Raw genomic sequence first — 15,635 nt, 5'->3', positions numbered from 1 at the left:
AAAGTTAACAATTAAGTATTTAAATAATCTAAAAACAGTCTAAAAATATAATCTAATAGTGCTACTATCTAATAATAATAATAAATGTGGCCTCCAAGATTTTAATTGCCTAGGGGCCTCTGAAGCAGAAAAATAATGAGGTCCGCACAGAATTTCTGGTATGAAGCAAGGTTTTACTATGGTACCAAAGCAGAGCTCAGTCAGGCAATGCAGCCTCAAGGAACTGAGTAAAATCATTCAGAACACACACAGTTTTCTAGCAGGCAAGCAGGCGAACAAGCTTATCTGATTCATAGCTGAACAGAGCCATACATAGCTGGTAGGCAGTGGCCCAGAATGCAACATGGTACAGACAGTGAATTTACTTCACTGTCATTGGTTCTTAAATCTGTAGCATGTTGCATTCTGGGCCACTGCCTACCAGCTATGTAGGGCTCTGCTCAGCTATGTATGGCTTTGCTCACTGTGCTGGATTCCTCGTCTGATGAAGTGTGCTTAAGAGCACACGGAAGCTTACGTTCTGAATAAAAATGGGTTGGTCTTAAAGACGCAACTTGACTCCTGCTTTGTTCAACTGCTTCAGACCAACACGGCTGCCCGCTTGGATCTATCTTAGGAGGCCGTTACCTTATCTAGTCAGCCGGCTTGAGCGCACAACCACTTGGGCTGTGATCAGCGTTCCAATGGAAAGTCACATCAGACACTTCAGTTTGAAGGCAAAGCACGCTCACATTCATTGTATCCATTATTCAGGGGTCCCCCTTCACCTCCACAGGGTTTAATCTGGCACTGTATAAAACTGAGGTAATTCTCATGGTGTATAGAGATTACCTGGAAGCCCAGACTAAGGGAGTCTTAGGAACCACAGGAGATAATAGCAAGAGAAGTGGAATGACTGAGTGTTCTCAGAGTCACCAACAAAGTAACTGCATAAGCTATACCGGTACAACATCTGCCTTGAGTAAATTAAAGTGAAGCATTTTGAAGTGAAATAAAAGATCATCCTGTGTGTATATCCCAACCCCGCTTGTGTTTGTGTGAATAAAGATCTGTTCTGTTTGCTGTTCAAAAGCTGTGGTGCCAGAATTTCTGAACTAAAGACATCAGACCTCCTAAAACCGTGACAGCCCAGAAACAATATAAGCCAGCCTGAAGGAGTGTGCATTACTAACACATTTTAAAATTAAAAATTGTTTTTATTTTGGCAGTGAGCTACCACAAAGATATTTCGTTCCATTTATTGTAGCAGCAGTACAGCTGAAAGAAAGAGGGGGGAAGAAAGTGGATGTCACTGAAAAAGGTACGTCAGTCAGAAAATCAGACAAGTCTGGCCAAGTCTTTAATCAGGAAATGGCCAACATCATAATGTCAAATAAAGTTCATTGTGGGTAAGTGTAAAGCAATGCAAGCTGGAACAAAAAAATCCCTAATTTTAATATATGCTGATGGAATCTGAACTGGCTGAAATAGAGACTGAAAAAGATCTCGAGGTTGTAATGGGGAATGCCAAGAAAATATTGGCTCAATGTGCAGCAGTGATGAAAAAGGCAAACTCCATATGAGTTTCCATATTTGGAAAAGGATTCAAAATAATATGGCCGGCATTGCAATGCCCTTGTATAAATATATATATTTAATCAATTAATTAATTTCTAGCCCACCCTGGCCTGCACAGCAGGGCTCAGGGTGGGTAGTAACAATGCTTAAAACAATAAATACAATATCAATTAAAATCCATTCCAGTACAATTAATACTCAAACAGATGGTGCATAAGACACAATTTCCAGTTATCAAGGGAAGGATAGTACATCAAATGCATCAGTAGATGTTACAACTGATATTAAGACATAATCGGGGGCCAAATAAAGGAGGGGGCCAATGTAAAAGCTGTTGTTGCCTCAGCCATCCACCTGGCAGAACATTTTAGTTTTACTGGCCCTGCAGGGCCTGGATCTCATCTGGAAGAGCATTCCACCAAGCTGGGGCTAAAGCTGAGAAGGTCCTAGATCAAACTGCGGCTAGATGAATGCATTTCAGGCCGGGAACCACCTGGAGATTGTTATTCACTGAGCACAGTGCTCTTTGGGGGACAAACCAGGAGTAACAGTCTCGAAGATATGTTAGTCTCAGGGCTTTTTTGGTAGAAAAAGCCCAGCAGGAACTCATTTGCATATTAGGCCACACACCCTTGACATCACGATTGTTTTGCACAGGGCTTTTTGTAGAAAAAAGTCCAGTAGGGACCCATTTGCATATTAGGCTATGCCCCCTGACACCAAGCCAGCTGGAACTACGTTTCTGTGCGTCCCTGCTCAAAAAAAGCTCTGGTCCCAGACCGTGAAGGGCTTTGAAAGTCAAAACCAAAACCTTGAATCTGATCTGGTATTCAAGATAAGCCAGTGCAGTTAGTGGAGCTCCAGTTATATGTGGGCTCTAGATGACAGTACAGAATTCAAGAAAAATTGCCCAGTATTTAGTTTTCTTATATCTTCCAGGTGCAAGTGCTTCTGCCCAGGGATTTCTTGAGTGCTACTTGGACATCCTTGTTCCTCAGGCTGTAAACGACAGGATTCAGCAATGGAGTCACCAGCGTGTACGTGACAGAGATAAACATGTCCTCATTCAAAGTGTATCTGGATTGGGGCCTCAGGTAAATAACAGAAGCACATCCAAAGTGCACAACGACCACAATCAGATGGGAGGCACAAGTCGAAAAGGCTTTGCGTTTGCCCTCTGCATTGGGGATTTTCAGGATTGTGTTTAAGATTAAAATATATGAAAGGAGGATCAGAAAAAATGAGACCACTACCATTAAAATGCAAATAAGAAAAATGACAATTTCCCCCATATAATTTCGAGCGCAGGCCAGCTGAAGTAAAGGTGCCAAATCACAAAAGAAGTGATGGATTTTATTTGGCCCACAGAAGGGCAAGGTAAATATGAGGATTGTCATGAGTACAGCAAAAAGAAAACCAGTTGTTGCTGAAAAGATTACCAGTTCAGTACAAGTTCTCTGATTCATTAGAACCGGGTAATGTAAAGGTTTGCATATGGACACATAGCGATCAAACCCCATCACGGTGAGAAGCATACAGTTTGTACCTGCAAGGGCCAGAAATAGGCACATCTGAGTAGCACAGCCAATGGATGAAATAGTTGCCTTTTCTTTTAGAAGATTTACAAGCATATTGGGGACAATGGTAAACGTGTAGCAGATTTCTGAACTGGAGAGCATGGCAAGGAAGAAATACATGGGGATGTGGAGACTGGAGTCGCACCTTATTGTTGTGACAATGATGCTATTTCCAGCCAAAATGGCCAAGTATGTGATGGAAAACACCAGAAAGAGTAGGACTTGCAAGTTGGGGAAACTGGAAAATCCAATCAGGATGAATTCTGTCACCACACTTTGATTCTCACGGTCCATTGATCTGGAATCTGCAAAGAAATCATGACGTACAAATTTTTTTAGCCCACTTCTGATTTGATAATCATTATTCATAAATTATAAGATGGTTTTAGATTTTAATAATAAATGAAAGACACATTTGTGATAGTGCTGATTAACTGAGACTTTATGGGGAAATTTTTGGGAGAAATTGCACTCATAAATGTTGTGCCAGCTTCTTCCTGTCCTAGCCCTAATAATAGAAGTATGTCAAATATACATAAATAACAGGCCATGACAAAGTACACTGTGGCCGTTTTCCCACTGAGCTTACCTCGGAACGACGTCCCTCTTCACCGCGCAGTGTCTGCGCGGATTTCCCACCAACTGCTCCGAGTAACCAAGTAGAGTCGCGGCTTTTGCGTCGCTAACGTAAACTGGTTTTTAGCAGTTTCCATTTGCGACGCAAAAGGTCGGGAACTTCCTGGTTCCTCGGAGCAGTTGGTGGGAAATCTGCACAGATGCTGCGCGGTGAAGAGGGACGTCGCTCCGAGGTAAGCTTAGTGGGAAAACGGCCTGTGAGTTCTTCTGCTCAAAAACTCATTTTGAGACTGTCATCAGATTTGATAGTGTAATCATTAAATGTCCATGTTATTTGTTGACAAATTTAGAAGGCCTTTGCTTATACATTGGGCTCACTCTAAACTAACAGAACAACAAAGAACCTGTCAAACAACTAAAAATAAGGTATATTAACAATACATTAATGACTCTTTTTAACATGTACATTTACTCCAAAAGAGGGAGGGTGGAAAATTACCTCATGAATCTTGAGGATGGAAGAAACTGTTCTGGGTACCCCTCAGTTCCTGTTCTCTAATCATGGCTAGGCACAATAAAAGAAAAAGAAAAAAAAACTATTAAGAAAATTTAAATTTTCCCAAGCCGCTTATAATTGATATCAGAGCCCACACCATGCCTAATGCCTACCTCTGGCCTCTGTTGGAATAGATTCAGTAACCAGAAGCTGAGGGAGTGGGTATAAATCGTACTTACTGGATGTGGCTGGTTCCTGGAAAAGGCCACTTATGAAGAGAGATCCTCCCATCTTGCTTTACGCATGAGGAATCAGGACTCTTTTAAAGAAATGTGCTGCTGTTTTATTATGCACATAAAAAGGCAATTGCCTAACCATCCTAAGGTTAAATTGCAGCTGTTACATTTATAATACAAAATACCCTACCATGTTTAAATCATTCTAACTCCCCTTGTAGCCTCCAAAAAAGCTAACCTATCCATTTTATCATCTAGTCCACGAGGGAATGTGGTTTTCAGAAAATATAGAGCCAAACACCGTTTGTCTTAGAAGCGCCTGTTATTTACATACAGAATTTTGTATCATTTTTACTCCTAACCCCAAATCAGAGTGAGTGATATAAAAAAATATATATTTAAAATGACCCGGAAGCAGAGTCTCCACAAATCCAGTTTGAACCCTGTGTCTGTATTTTGAAATCCTATTCCTCAAAGATCTGCTCATTTGTCCTACATGCAATAATTTAAATGAGCACATAATGATATCAATGATATGTGTGGTTGCCAACCTCCGGGTGGAGCCTAGAGATCTCCTGGAATTATAATGATCTCCTGACTACAAAGATTAGTTCCCCTGGAGAAAATGGATGTTTTGGAGGGTGGACTTTATGGCATTGTGTAGTCTGAATCAACTCTCTTAAACTGCACTTCTTATGATCACTCTGACTGAAAAAGTCTTCAGCCTCTAAACCCAGTGTGCAACAGAAATAATATCTGCCCCCCCCCAGGCTCCATTCCACAGTCTCCAGGGGTTTCCCAACCTGGATCCCACAACTCTACCCCTCATCCCCACTGGCCACCCTTACCTTGAACTATATGGCAGTGTTTATATACAATATGTCTAGTGTGAATTATGTTCCATTTTATTTGACCAAATGAGACAAGTGGGAAATTAAGATAGTCTATTCCTAATTAGATTGTCTGTATAACATAAACTCCATTTCTAGAACCTTGAATAATCTTTTTTGAAAACCCATGTTGTAAAAAAAATCTCCATCCATAGCTTAGTAATACTAATGTCCTTGTGCGGTGTTCTTAGACTGCTGTGCTGATTACCTCAAGGGAAAAGTCTGCATCTCTAAGAGGTGTTTATTAATTAATCCCAAAACAAGATTTTGGGATGACCTTGTTCTCTGTGCAAATATAAGGACAACAGGTCAGGTATGTGAGTTGAGGGTCAATAGAGATCTTGTATGAATACCATCATTTCTCATGATAGAGACTTCGAGATTCTGAGTGGAAAGAAACAGTAATCACTAGCAGAATTTCTTAACGTTCTCTTCTATAAAGTAACTTACTCCATATTTTATATGTCTCACAAACACCATCACCATCACCATTATTAAACTATGTTAAGGACAATTATATTGCACATCAGCAGTCAAGTATTCTGAAGAAATAAATGACTGTTTAACCCTGCGCTGTTAATCTTATGACACACTCCTTTCTTCTGTGTCTAGTGAGGAACATTCTGGTCAGTGCCTGGGGGATGTGTCTCCACTGGAAGTCTGAGCACTGGACACCTACGTTAACTTTATTATATGTGCTTTATGTATACATGTACAAACAAAACATGAGCGGAGGCAAACAGGCACTTCTGCAGGCCAATAGATTGCCCTGGGAACTGCTTGAACAGCCCCACCAAACCGCAAATCCAGTTCCAGCTAACACCTGAATGAAACACCCTCTCTGACTCACAACATCAATTTCCTTCTCCCTTGTTTCTTCAAGAGCTGTGTACTGTTGCCTCTTCGCACACCCAACTGTTCCTGTTGCTTGAGCTGCGCAAAGAAGCCACACTCTTCAGAGTCTTGTGGCTATATAATTCAGATTCCCTACCTAGGAAATCTTCTCTTGACCGTTGGATGCCCTCAAAGAGGCATTAGCTGAACATTCCGGACTGTTAACCAGAGATCTGCCTAACAATGTTAACAGTTGCCCAAAGCACGCAAAATCTATCTTCAAATCAGTTCATTGATCTATTGACCCTTGTCTGTTCCAAAGTGCTGCAGCCCTTCTCCCAAGTCCTTTGTGGAAGTCTTTCTCATTGAGATAGTTTTAATGGATGATGCCAGAAACGGAAGCTGAAACCTTTTGCATGCAAAGCAGTTATTCTGCCATTGAGCTTTTGAATCAGAGGGTAAAGAGTGCCTTTCTGCTTGAGATTCATCTATGACATCGAGAGAGAGGCTTTCTGCTAGAGATTCATATAAAACTGTTGAAACTGACACGATATTAATGAACCATGAAGGAATGTATAAAACAGAATGCTTACGTGAAAGTAAACTATAGGATTCCATTCCAAAGGACAGCAATTTGCGATAATCTCTTTTTAAAGATATGGCATATATACAGCAAGAAGCATTGTAAGCAGACTTCTAAATCCCACAGGAAATCATCTGTCTGGTATTTTATTTTCAATGAGAGCTGGTTAAAAATATGAGTAACAAGTTCCTCAAGGAATCAGGGAACTATCTGAGGAATTTTGCCTCCAGGATGACTTTAACTTATTTGGGTTGGAGCAGACCTCTCCGGGTAGGACGGGCCCCTCTGATTTGTTTCCCTACTCACTGCCGGGCAACTAGACATGCAGGAAGCTTCAACCCCAGCATGACAGCCAGGTGAACTCTCTCGGTTAAACACGAGGTGAACTCCTGATTGGTTATTGCTTCCATGGGTCCTTGATGGCCACAGAGCCCAAGTTTGTCTTGAGCACTTTTTACACATCTGTAGTCCTTACATGTTCTACAAGGCCAGGTTGTTACGTCTTCAATTGTTGCAGCTCCTTAATCAACCTCTGCACTTTGTTAAAAATTGCTGCTGTTATTCTGTTGCACTATTCCTGTCATTAGGAAATAGTCCTGATGGCATCTCAGCTCAAGCACATGAGAAAACACAACAGGAAGTGGATTCCTGATAAAAACGACAGCCACTGAAGACACAGAGACCGATTTCGCACACAGCTTACCCCATGGTCACGTTCCTGTTCTCTGCGCAGCGTCCGTCGGATTTCCCACTATCTGCGCCCGGAGTTACAGGAAGTGCTGCAGCTTTTGTGTAGCAAACATAAACTGGGTTTTAGCGGTTTACGTTTGCTACATGAAAGCCGCGACATTTCCTGTAACTCCGGCGCAGATAGTGGGAAATCCGACAGATGCTGCACAGAGAACTGGAACGTGACTGCGTGGTAAGCTGTGTGCAAAATCGACTCTTAAATGTTAGGTGTCAACTCAAATATATTTTAAAAAGAAATCTTAACTGTGTACCTTTTAAAATCTGAGGTAATAGCAGTTAAGTTGGTAGAGAGCCGGTTTGGTGTAGTGAGAGCTGGTTTGGTGTAGTGGTTAAGTGTGTGGACTCTTATCTGGGAGAACCAGGTTTGATTCCCCACTCCTCCACTTGCACTTGCTGGCATGGCCTTGGGTCAGCCATAGCTCTGGCAGAGGTTGTCCTTGAAAGGGCAGCTGCTGTGAGAACCCTCTCAACCCCACCCACCTCACAGGGTGTTTGTTGTGGGGGAGGAAGGTAAAGGAGATTGTGAGCCGCTCTGAGATTCTTCGGAGTGGAGGGCGGGATATAAATCCAGTAGCTTCATCTTCATCTTCTAGAAAGGTGCTGCTGCAAAGAAACGAAGAGAAAGCAGTGTAATCAAGCAAAACAGATCCAGATTCATACACACCTGCACAGTTTCCTGAAAAACAGCAAACTCAATGGCCATCTAGTGCAGGCCTTCTTTACTGAATGTTTGTTGACATTCTGTGACCTCTGGAGACCAACTAACATGCTCGGTCTTCTTCACAACTTCCATTGGATGGAGTCTTCTTGTTAACGTACAGACTAATTGTTATGTATGTGAGAGTGACGATTAATAATTTACTCACAAAATGCCTGGACATGTTGGATGTTGTGTCCTGTGCTTGAGGCACAACACAATAAACTGAGAGGATCCAAAGATCTGCATCCCGATTGGCTGCATAATTCAGACCGGCCAATCGGGAAGCAGTATCAGAAGATCCCAGGATCTGCCAATGAGGATGCATATTTGAATGGCTCCCAAAAGGAGGGTTTCTGCTTCTTGGGGACTGGGTTTCACCTGGCCCCTCATTCCCACAACAGCTGCCTCTGATGAAACAAGGCTCCGTGAGGGGAAAGCAGAGGGCACTACCACTGGCCTTGCTTGCCCTCCACTCGCCCGCGGCACATCACAACCTGGTGGAAGGGGGAGATGCTGCTATTTGCTAGTCACCAACCGTGAACTCGAAACCCCCCAAGAGGAACCAGGTGTCTTGCTGCCCTGACCCCACACCTGTCCGGGCGCCCTGCAGCCATTGCCAACAAAGAGCATCCCACGAGCACCCGCTGCCCACAGAGGAAGAAAGGCTCAGCGGGGCAGAGGGTGTGTGTGTTGCCTTAAGCCTTGTTCATGCCCCGGCGCCCACCTTGGCTGACTCACCAGCAAGTGAGTACCCGCAACAGTAGATTACCCTGTGCTGTGGACAGGGAAGTCCATCTCTGCGATCCCTCAGTGGCTTCTTTGCTACTCAATCTGCCAAGGATGTCAAGTGCAGCTAAAACTTATGGGGGGGGGGGTGACTGCTGCCAAAGTTGCCCCTCTCCCTGTTATGTATTGAACATAAGTGATCAGGCCGCATGGCGATCGCTACTGAAGGCGACCCTCGGGTCCCCGGATGGAGCTCGCCTGATGCCCCGCCCATCAAGATCTGTGGCGGGAAGTTTGACCGACCAGGATTGGCCTGGTTGGATGAGGGGGCTGTTCCGGGTAATGTGTATAAGCGGGGCCCGGCCCGCGTGTTCTCTCTCTTGTGATGTACCACCGAATAAACTATGTTGCCTTCAAACCGTCTCAGTTCTCAGTACATTACACTCCCCCAAAGATTGATGAGTCTTCCTTAGAACCTCCCCCCCCCCCCCCCCGCAGTGTCCCTCCAATCTCACAAGTCTGCTTAGAGAACGCCACATGGCTTGAAGAAAACTCCAGCTGAAAGCACGTCTGATTCTGAGCTCAGGCCGGAAAAGACTGATCAGAGGAAGGCATCTGCTCCCTTACCTGCCAGCCAGCAACCCCTGGATTGGCTAGATCTCCCACGCTGAGAGGCTCATCCCACTCCTCGTGGTTTCATTTGAGGAAGTGAGGGGTGGTCAACTTTGGCAGCTGTTCCATGGCTCCACCAGTTATTGTCAGGATTAAAAAAAAAAATTATTTGGCATTTGTGCTTACAATTTCAGTTGTTATAGAGAATATTCCTAATCCAATTTGTTTTCCTACTTTAAGTAAGCAGAAAATAAGAGGTTTAAACTGATGGGTGGATATTAGGAAAAGACATTTTCATAATTAATTAGCATATGGATTTGAGGAAGAGACTAAATAGCAAGAAAAATTATTGCTCCATACAGTAAAAAAATGTTAACTGAGCTCATGGCTTTTCTTCAGGATGATAATTCATTGTTTCCCCCTGAAGTACAATTCGTGGCAAGCCTGTTTCATCCACCATAAGCCCTTCTCACATCTTCCAGGTGCTTTTGCCCAAGGATTTCCTGAGTGCCACTTGGACATCCTTGTTCCTCAGGCTGTAAACGACAGGATTCAGCAACGGAGTCACCAGGGTGTATGTAACAGAGATAAACATGTCTTCATTCAAAGTGTACCTGGATTGGGGCCTCAGGTAAATAATAGAAGCACATCCAAAATGTACAGCCACCACAATGAGATGGGAGGTGCAAGTTGAAAAGGCTTTGCGCTTTCCTTCTGTGGTGGGGATTTTCAGGATTGCATTTAAGATTAAAAGATATGACAGAAGGATGAGAAGGAACGAGCAAAACACCACCAGAAAACACATAAGAAAAATAACAATTTCCCCCATAAAATTTCGGCCACAGGCCAACTCAAGTAATGGTGCTAAATCACAAAAGAAGTGATGGATTTTATTCGGCCCACAGAATGGCAAGGTAAATATAATAATGGTCTCAAGTGTAGAACAAAGAAAACCTGTTGAAGCTGAAAAAACAACCAGTTTAGTACAGAGTCCCTGATTCATCAGAACTGGATAACGTAATGGTTTACATATGGACACGTATCGATCATACCCCATCACTGTCAGAAGCATGCAGTTTGTACTACCGAAGCCGAGGAACATAGACATCTGAGTAGCACAGCCAACAAATGAAATAGTTCCCTTTTCTCTTAGAAGATTTGCGAGCATATTGGGGATAATGATGAGTGTATAGCAGATTTCTGAACTGGAAAGAATTGCAAGGAAGAAGTACATGGGGATATGAAGGTTGGGTTCATGCCTTACTGTGGTGATAATGATAATATTCCCTATCAAAATAGTAAAGTACATAATGGTGAACACCACAAACAGAGGGATCTGCAGATCTGGGAAGCTGGAAAATCCAATGAGGATGAATTCTGTCACCATACTTTGATTTTCTCGTTCCATTTATGTTGAATCTGGAATGAAACCATTACACCCTTAAAAATTTCTGAGAGTGACAATTAATAATTTACACAAAAAATTCTTGGGGTTACCTTAACTCTGAAGTTGTCTGGAAACTTCTCAAAGAGAGAGAAGGGGTGGCTTATATTGTCTTTAGAAATAACATTCCCATTCAAAGGTTCAGCCTTCCCGTCAGACGGCCATCTAGCCTCTGTTTAAAAGCCTCCAACGAAGGAGAGACAACCAACTCCCAAGGAACTTGTTCCACTGAGGAACTGCTCTAACTATCAGGAGGTTCTTCCTAATGTTGAGCGGAAACTCCTCTGATTTAATTGCAACCAACTGTTCCGGTCCTACCTTCTGCAGCAACAGAGAACAGCCCTGCACCATCCTCTAGATGGCAGCCCTTTAAGTACTTGAAGACTGCGATCACATCACCTCTCAGCTGCCTCCTCTCCAGGCTAATGCATGAAACCTTCAGGCTCTACTAAAAATACTTCTGAGTTAGAGTCATAGGCTGGCAGAATTAGGAGGCAACCTAGTGCAACTTCCTATTTAGTACAGGAATTATAGCTTTACCACTCTGCGCCACGGTGCTCCTTATCCAGATCCCAATAGTCAACATATATTTCTCTAGATGCTCACAGGCTGACTGCTGAAAGATCTGTTCAACAATTTTACCAGATATTTAAGTGGTGATGGCCAACAACTTGGAAGGCTTTAAGATGGTGTGGCCAAATTCATCGAGGACAGGGCTGTCAACGTCCACTAGTCTAGATGGATATCTACTCCCTCCGGATCCTCTCTATATCCCTTTCTGGGGTGCATGGCAGGAAATTGCTGTTGCCGTCATCCTGCTTGTGGGCTTCCAGAGGCAGCCGGTTGACCACTGCATGAGCAAGAGGCTGGACTTGATGGGACTTTTGTCTGATCCAGCACGGCTCTTCCTCTCTTCTTAGCTACGAGCTGAGTTGTTGTATTGGGATGCAACTAATGGTTTCCTTACCTCTCCTGGGCTGCCAATCACTCCTCAAAGGCTTTGTTCCACTTTCCCTCAGTTGGGGAAATATAACTGAAAAAGCTCTTAAGTTAAAGGTGCTTTAAGTCTCCTTCACAAGCCTCATTCCATTCTAGAACGAACAGGTAATGAAGAAATACATAAAGCAGAATACTTCCATGGAGGGAGGCTGTAGAAGGGCTCTTCCAATTAGTAGCAATTTGTCACAAAACCTTTCTTTTTATAAGGCTTGTAATCAGCCCAAAGGGTTGTAAACAAGTTTCTAAACCCCACAGGATATTATCTCCGAAGCTTTCAGGCACTCCGAAGAGAGTCCGTTTGTTTTCCTTTTAGATGTTCCATGGCCTCTTGTACCTCCTGCAATGTTATGGGGTGTGTCTAAGAATTGTTTGTGAGTGTCTGAAAGCTTTTTGACCAATTTGTTAAAATGGAAATAGTTGTCAATGCTGGTTTTGGTCGGATTGCTACAAGTGTATAGTGTTTTGTAGTATTGTAGTTGTAGTGTATTGTGCTTTAGTAAAGCACCGCGCGGCCATGCAACAGAGGCGAGCAGGGGGAATCCCCTGGTCACTCGGCGCAGCGTGCGAAAGGACTCCGCCAATCAAGATCTGTGGCGGGAAGTTTGACGGGCCAGGATTGGTCTGGGCCAGCTGGGGGGCCGTTCCGGGCTGAGTGTATATAAAGCGGGTCCTGGCCCACGTTGCCCCGTTCTGTGATGTACCTTTGAATAAAGTATGTTGCCTTCTGCACGTCTCGTCACTGAGCACATTACACTGGCGACGAGGATGGGATCTGGCTAGGAAGGCTTTCTCAAGGGAAAACAGCTGACCTGGCTGGAGACGAGGAAGGCGCAGAACCGCAAGAAACTGGGACGCCCACCGCCGCGATGGCGAACTCTAGTGTAACGACGGGCCATCTTGCTGAGTTCAACCCAGACCACCCCGAGAGGTGGGAGACCTATACCGAACGGGTCGAATGCTACCTGCGGGCCAACATGATCACGGACGACAACCGAATGAGGGACGTCCTGTTGAGCGTCTGCGGAGAGGCAACCTTTGAGATCGCACGAGGTCTCTTTGCCCCAGTGAAGCTCACCGAGAGGACATACGGGGAGGTCGTCAGACTCCTCACAGGGCATTTCTCGCCCCAACCGTCCATCGTCGCCCGCAGATTCCTCTTCCACAAGAGGGACCAGAAGTCCGGGGAGATGGCTGCAGTCTACCTGGCCGCCCTCCGCCAGATCGCAGGGAACTGCGGGTTCGACAAACGAGAGGAGGCCCTGAGAGACCGATTCGTCTGGGGCCTCCGAGATGAAAGGCTGCAACAGAAGCTCTTCGCTAAGGAAGAGCTCACCCTCCAACAAGCCTTCAACGAGGCGACAGCCTTCGAGAGGGCCACAAAAGCATACAGCCACCCACGTGGAGAGGCAGTCCACCAGGAAAAGATGGTGCCGGGTGACCGGGAGGACGAAGAGGCTTTCCAGCTCCAGCGGCCACAAGGAGCAGACCCAAGAGCCCCCTCAAGGCAATGAGCGACGGAGAGACCCTCCACCATCAAGTGCGCCAGCTGCGGCGACCCCCACGAGAGGAGGGACTGTCCATACTGCAACATGGACTGCCGTAGTTGTGGAAAGATGGGCCACATCGCTCGGGCTTGCCGGGCCAAGAACAGCCGTCGGCGACCGACAGCGCATCATGACTCCACCGAGGCCCACATGACAGCGTCAACCAACCTGCAGGTATTGAACTTGCCCCTCTCCGCCCCCGACAAGGTTAAAATGACGGTCCTCATTGAGGGCGCCCCATGCCTCATGGAAGTGGACTCTGGTTCCTCCATCTCCATAATTTCGGAGGAAACCCTAAAGAAACTGTGCCCCCGCCGCCGCCTCCAACTGAGGCCGGCTGAGTTTGTTCTGAGGGACTTCCCAAAAAACCCGGTACACATTGTGGGCTGGGCCCGGGTATGGGTAGAGAGAGGGAAATTCAGGGGACCTCTGGACATTCTGGTGGTCAAGCGCCAGCTCACCACCTTACTGGGGCTGGCCTGGTTCCAACCACTGGGGATCCAGTTAGTGGGGGTAGAGCAAGTACAGGTGGGTAGCTTCGAGGACGTCTGCCGGGAGTTCCCAGCCGTTTTTGATGGGTTCCTGGGGAGTTACAAAGGGCCGCCCATCATTCTGCCGCTCGATCTCCTGGTCAGACCGATCCGGCTCAAGGCGAGGCGGGTCCTGTTCGCCTTAAAACCAAAGATTGAGGCAGAGCTGGACCGCCTCACAGCCCAGGGAGTCTTAGAACCAGTGTCCTATGCGGCCTGGGAAACTCCCATAGTCACACCTGTGAAGCCAAATGGGGAGGTGAGAATTTGTGCTGACTACAAGTGCACTATCAACAAAGCGCTCCAGGACAACCCTTACCCCGTCCCGGTGGTCAGCCACATACTGGCAGCCCTAGCAGGGTCCAAAATTTTTGGGAAGCTGGATTTGGCACAAGCATACCAGCAACTACCGGTCGACGCCAAGACCACCGAGGCACAGACCATTGTCACCCACCGGGGAGCTTTTAGGGTTCGGAGGCTACAATTTGGGGTTAGCGTAGCTCCGGGGATCTTTCAGAGTATAATGGACTCTCTCCTTAAAGCGATCCCCAGAGTGCAGCCATTTTTCGATGATGTTCTAATCACCGCCCCAGACGCAGAGGAATTCAGCAGCCACCTGAGAGAGGTCCTCAGCCGCTTTCAAGCGGCGGGGCTAAAGGTCAAAAAGGAAAAATGCTTGCTAGGGGTACCGCGGGTGGAGTTCCTGGGGTTCACCGTGGACGCAGCGGAGATCCACCCGACGGAGGACAAAACCAGGGCTATCGTCCAAGCCCCAGCCCCCACATGCAAGGCGGAGCTCCAAAGTTTCTTGGGGTTGTTGAACTTTTACCATTCGTTCCTGCCCCACAAGGTGGCCATAGCAGAACCACTCCACCGGCTGCTTGATAAACAAGCCCCGTGGGTTTGGGGAAAGCGCCAAGCCGCAGCATTTCAGGCAGTCAAGGATCTCCTTGTCTCCAACGCTGTGCTCCACCACTTCGACGAAGCCCTGCCGCTGATCCTGGCTTGCGACGCTTCCTCGTACGGGGTGGGTGCAGTTCTGGGGCACCAACTCCCGGACGGGAGGGAGGTCCCGGTAGCATACTATTCAAGAACTCTAGCCCCCGCGGAGCGCAACTACGCTCAGATCAACAAGGAGGCTCTGGCAATCGTGGCGGGGGTGCACAAGTTCAACGACTGCCTATATGGTAGGCACTTCACCATTGCCACCGACCATAAGCCGCTCCTGGGCCTCCTCGCCCCCGACCGGCAGACCCCACAAATCTTGTCCCAGTGAGTCCTGAGGTGGAACCAATTCCTCAACTCTTACTCCTACACCTTAGTGCACCGCCCGGGCAAAGCAATGGGGCACGCGGATGCCCTCAGCCGCCTGCCGCTTTCTTCAACAGACCCAGATCCCACCCTGGCCCACCAGGTGATGCTCATAGAGTCTCTGCCCAAGCAGCCACTCCACGCCGCTGAGGTGGCTCGGGTTACAGGCAGGGACCGCATCCTCGCACGGGTTCTGGACTGGGTGGGGAGGGGGTGGCCTACGGGCAAGGTGGACAGTGAGTTCAGGCCATTTGCGTCACGAAGAGACGA

At 46.3% G+C, this 15,635-nt stretch overlaps 2 protein-coding genes across 2 annotated transcripts; both read right to left on the bottom strand.

Annotated features, from left to right (window-relative positions):
- Window positions 1-2,483: 2,483 nt before the first annotated feature.
- On the bottom strand, window positions 2,484-3,428 carry LOC132569901 (olfactory receptor 10R2-like). The gene has a single exon (XM_060236332.1). It carries the CDS (start codon window positions 3,426-3,428, stop codon window positions 2,484-2,486), a length of 945 nt encoding a protein of 314 aa, XP_060092315.1.
- Window positions 3,429-10,006: 6,578 nt separating this feature from the next.
- Window positions 10,007-10,945, bottom strand: LOC132569900 (olfactory receptor 10R2-like). The gene has a single exon (XM_060236331.1). The coding sequence runs from the start codon at window positions 10,943-10,945 to the stop codon at window positions 10,007-10,009; it is 939 nt and encodes a 312-aa protein (XP_060092314.1).
- Between the last annotated feature and the right edge of the window lie 4,690 nt (window positions 10,946-15,635).

The sequence above is a fragment of the Heteronotia binoei genome, chromosome 4 (genome assembly GCF_032191835.1).
Source record: "Heteronotia binoei isolate CCM8104 ecotype False Entrance Well chromosome 4, APGP_CSIRO_Hbin_v1, whole genome shotgun sequence".
Taxonomy (NCBI): Eukaryota; Metazoa; Chordata; class Lepidosauria; order Squamata; family Gekkonidae; genus Heteronotia; species Heteronotia binoei.
Note: the sequence above shows the minus strand (reverse complement) of the source record. Positions and strands in the feature narration are given on the sequence as shown.

Coding starts and splice junctions, on each gene's coding strand:
- LOC132569900 (XM_060236331.1), bottom strand. CDS start 10,945: ATGGAACGAGAAAATCAAAGTATGGTGACAGAATTCATCCTCATTGGA.
- LOC132569901 (XM_060236332.1), bottom strand. CDS start 3,428: ATGGACCGTGAGAATCAAAGTGTGGTGACAGAATTCATCCTGATTGGA.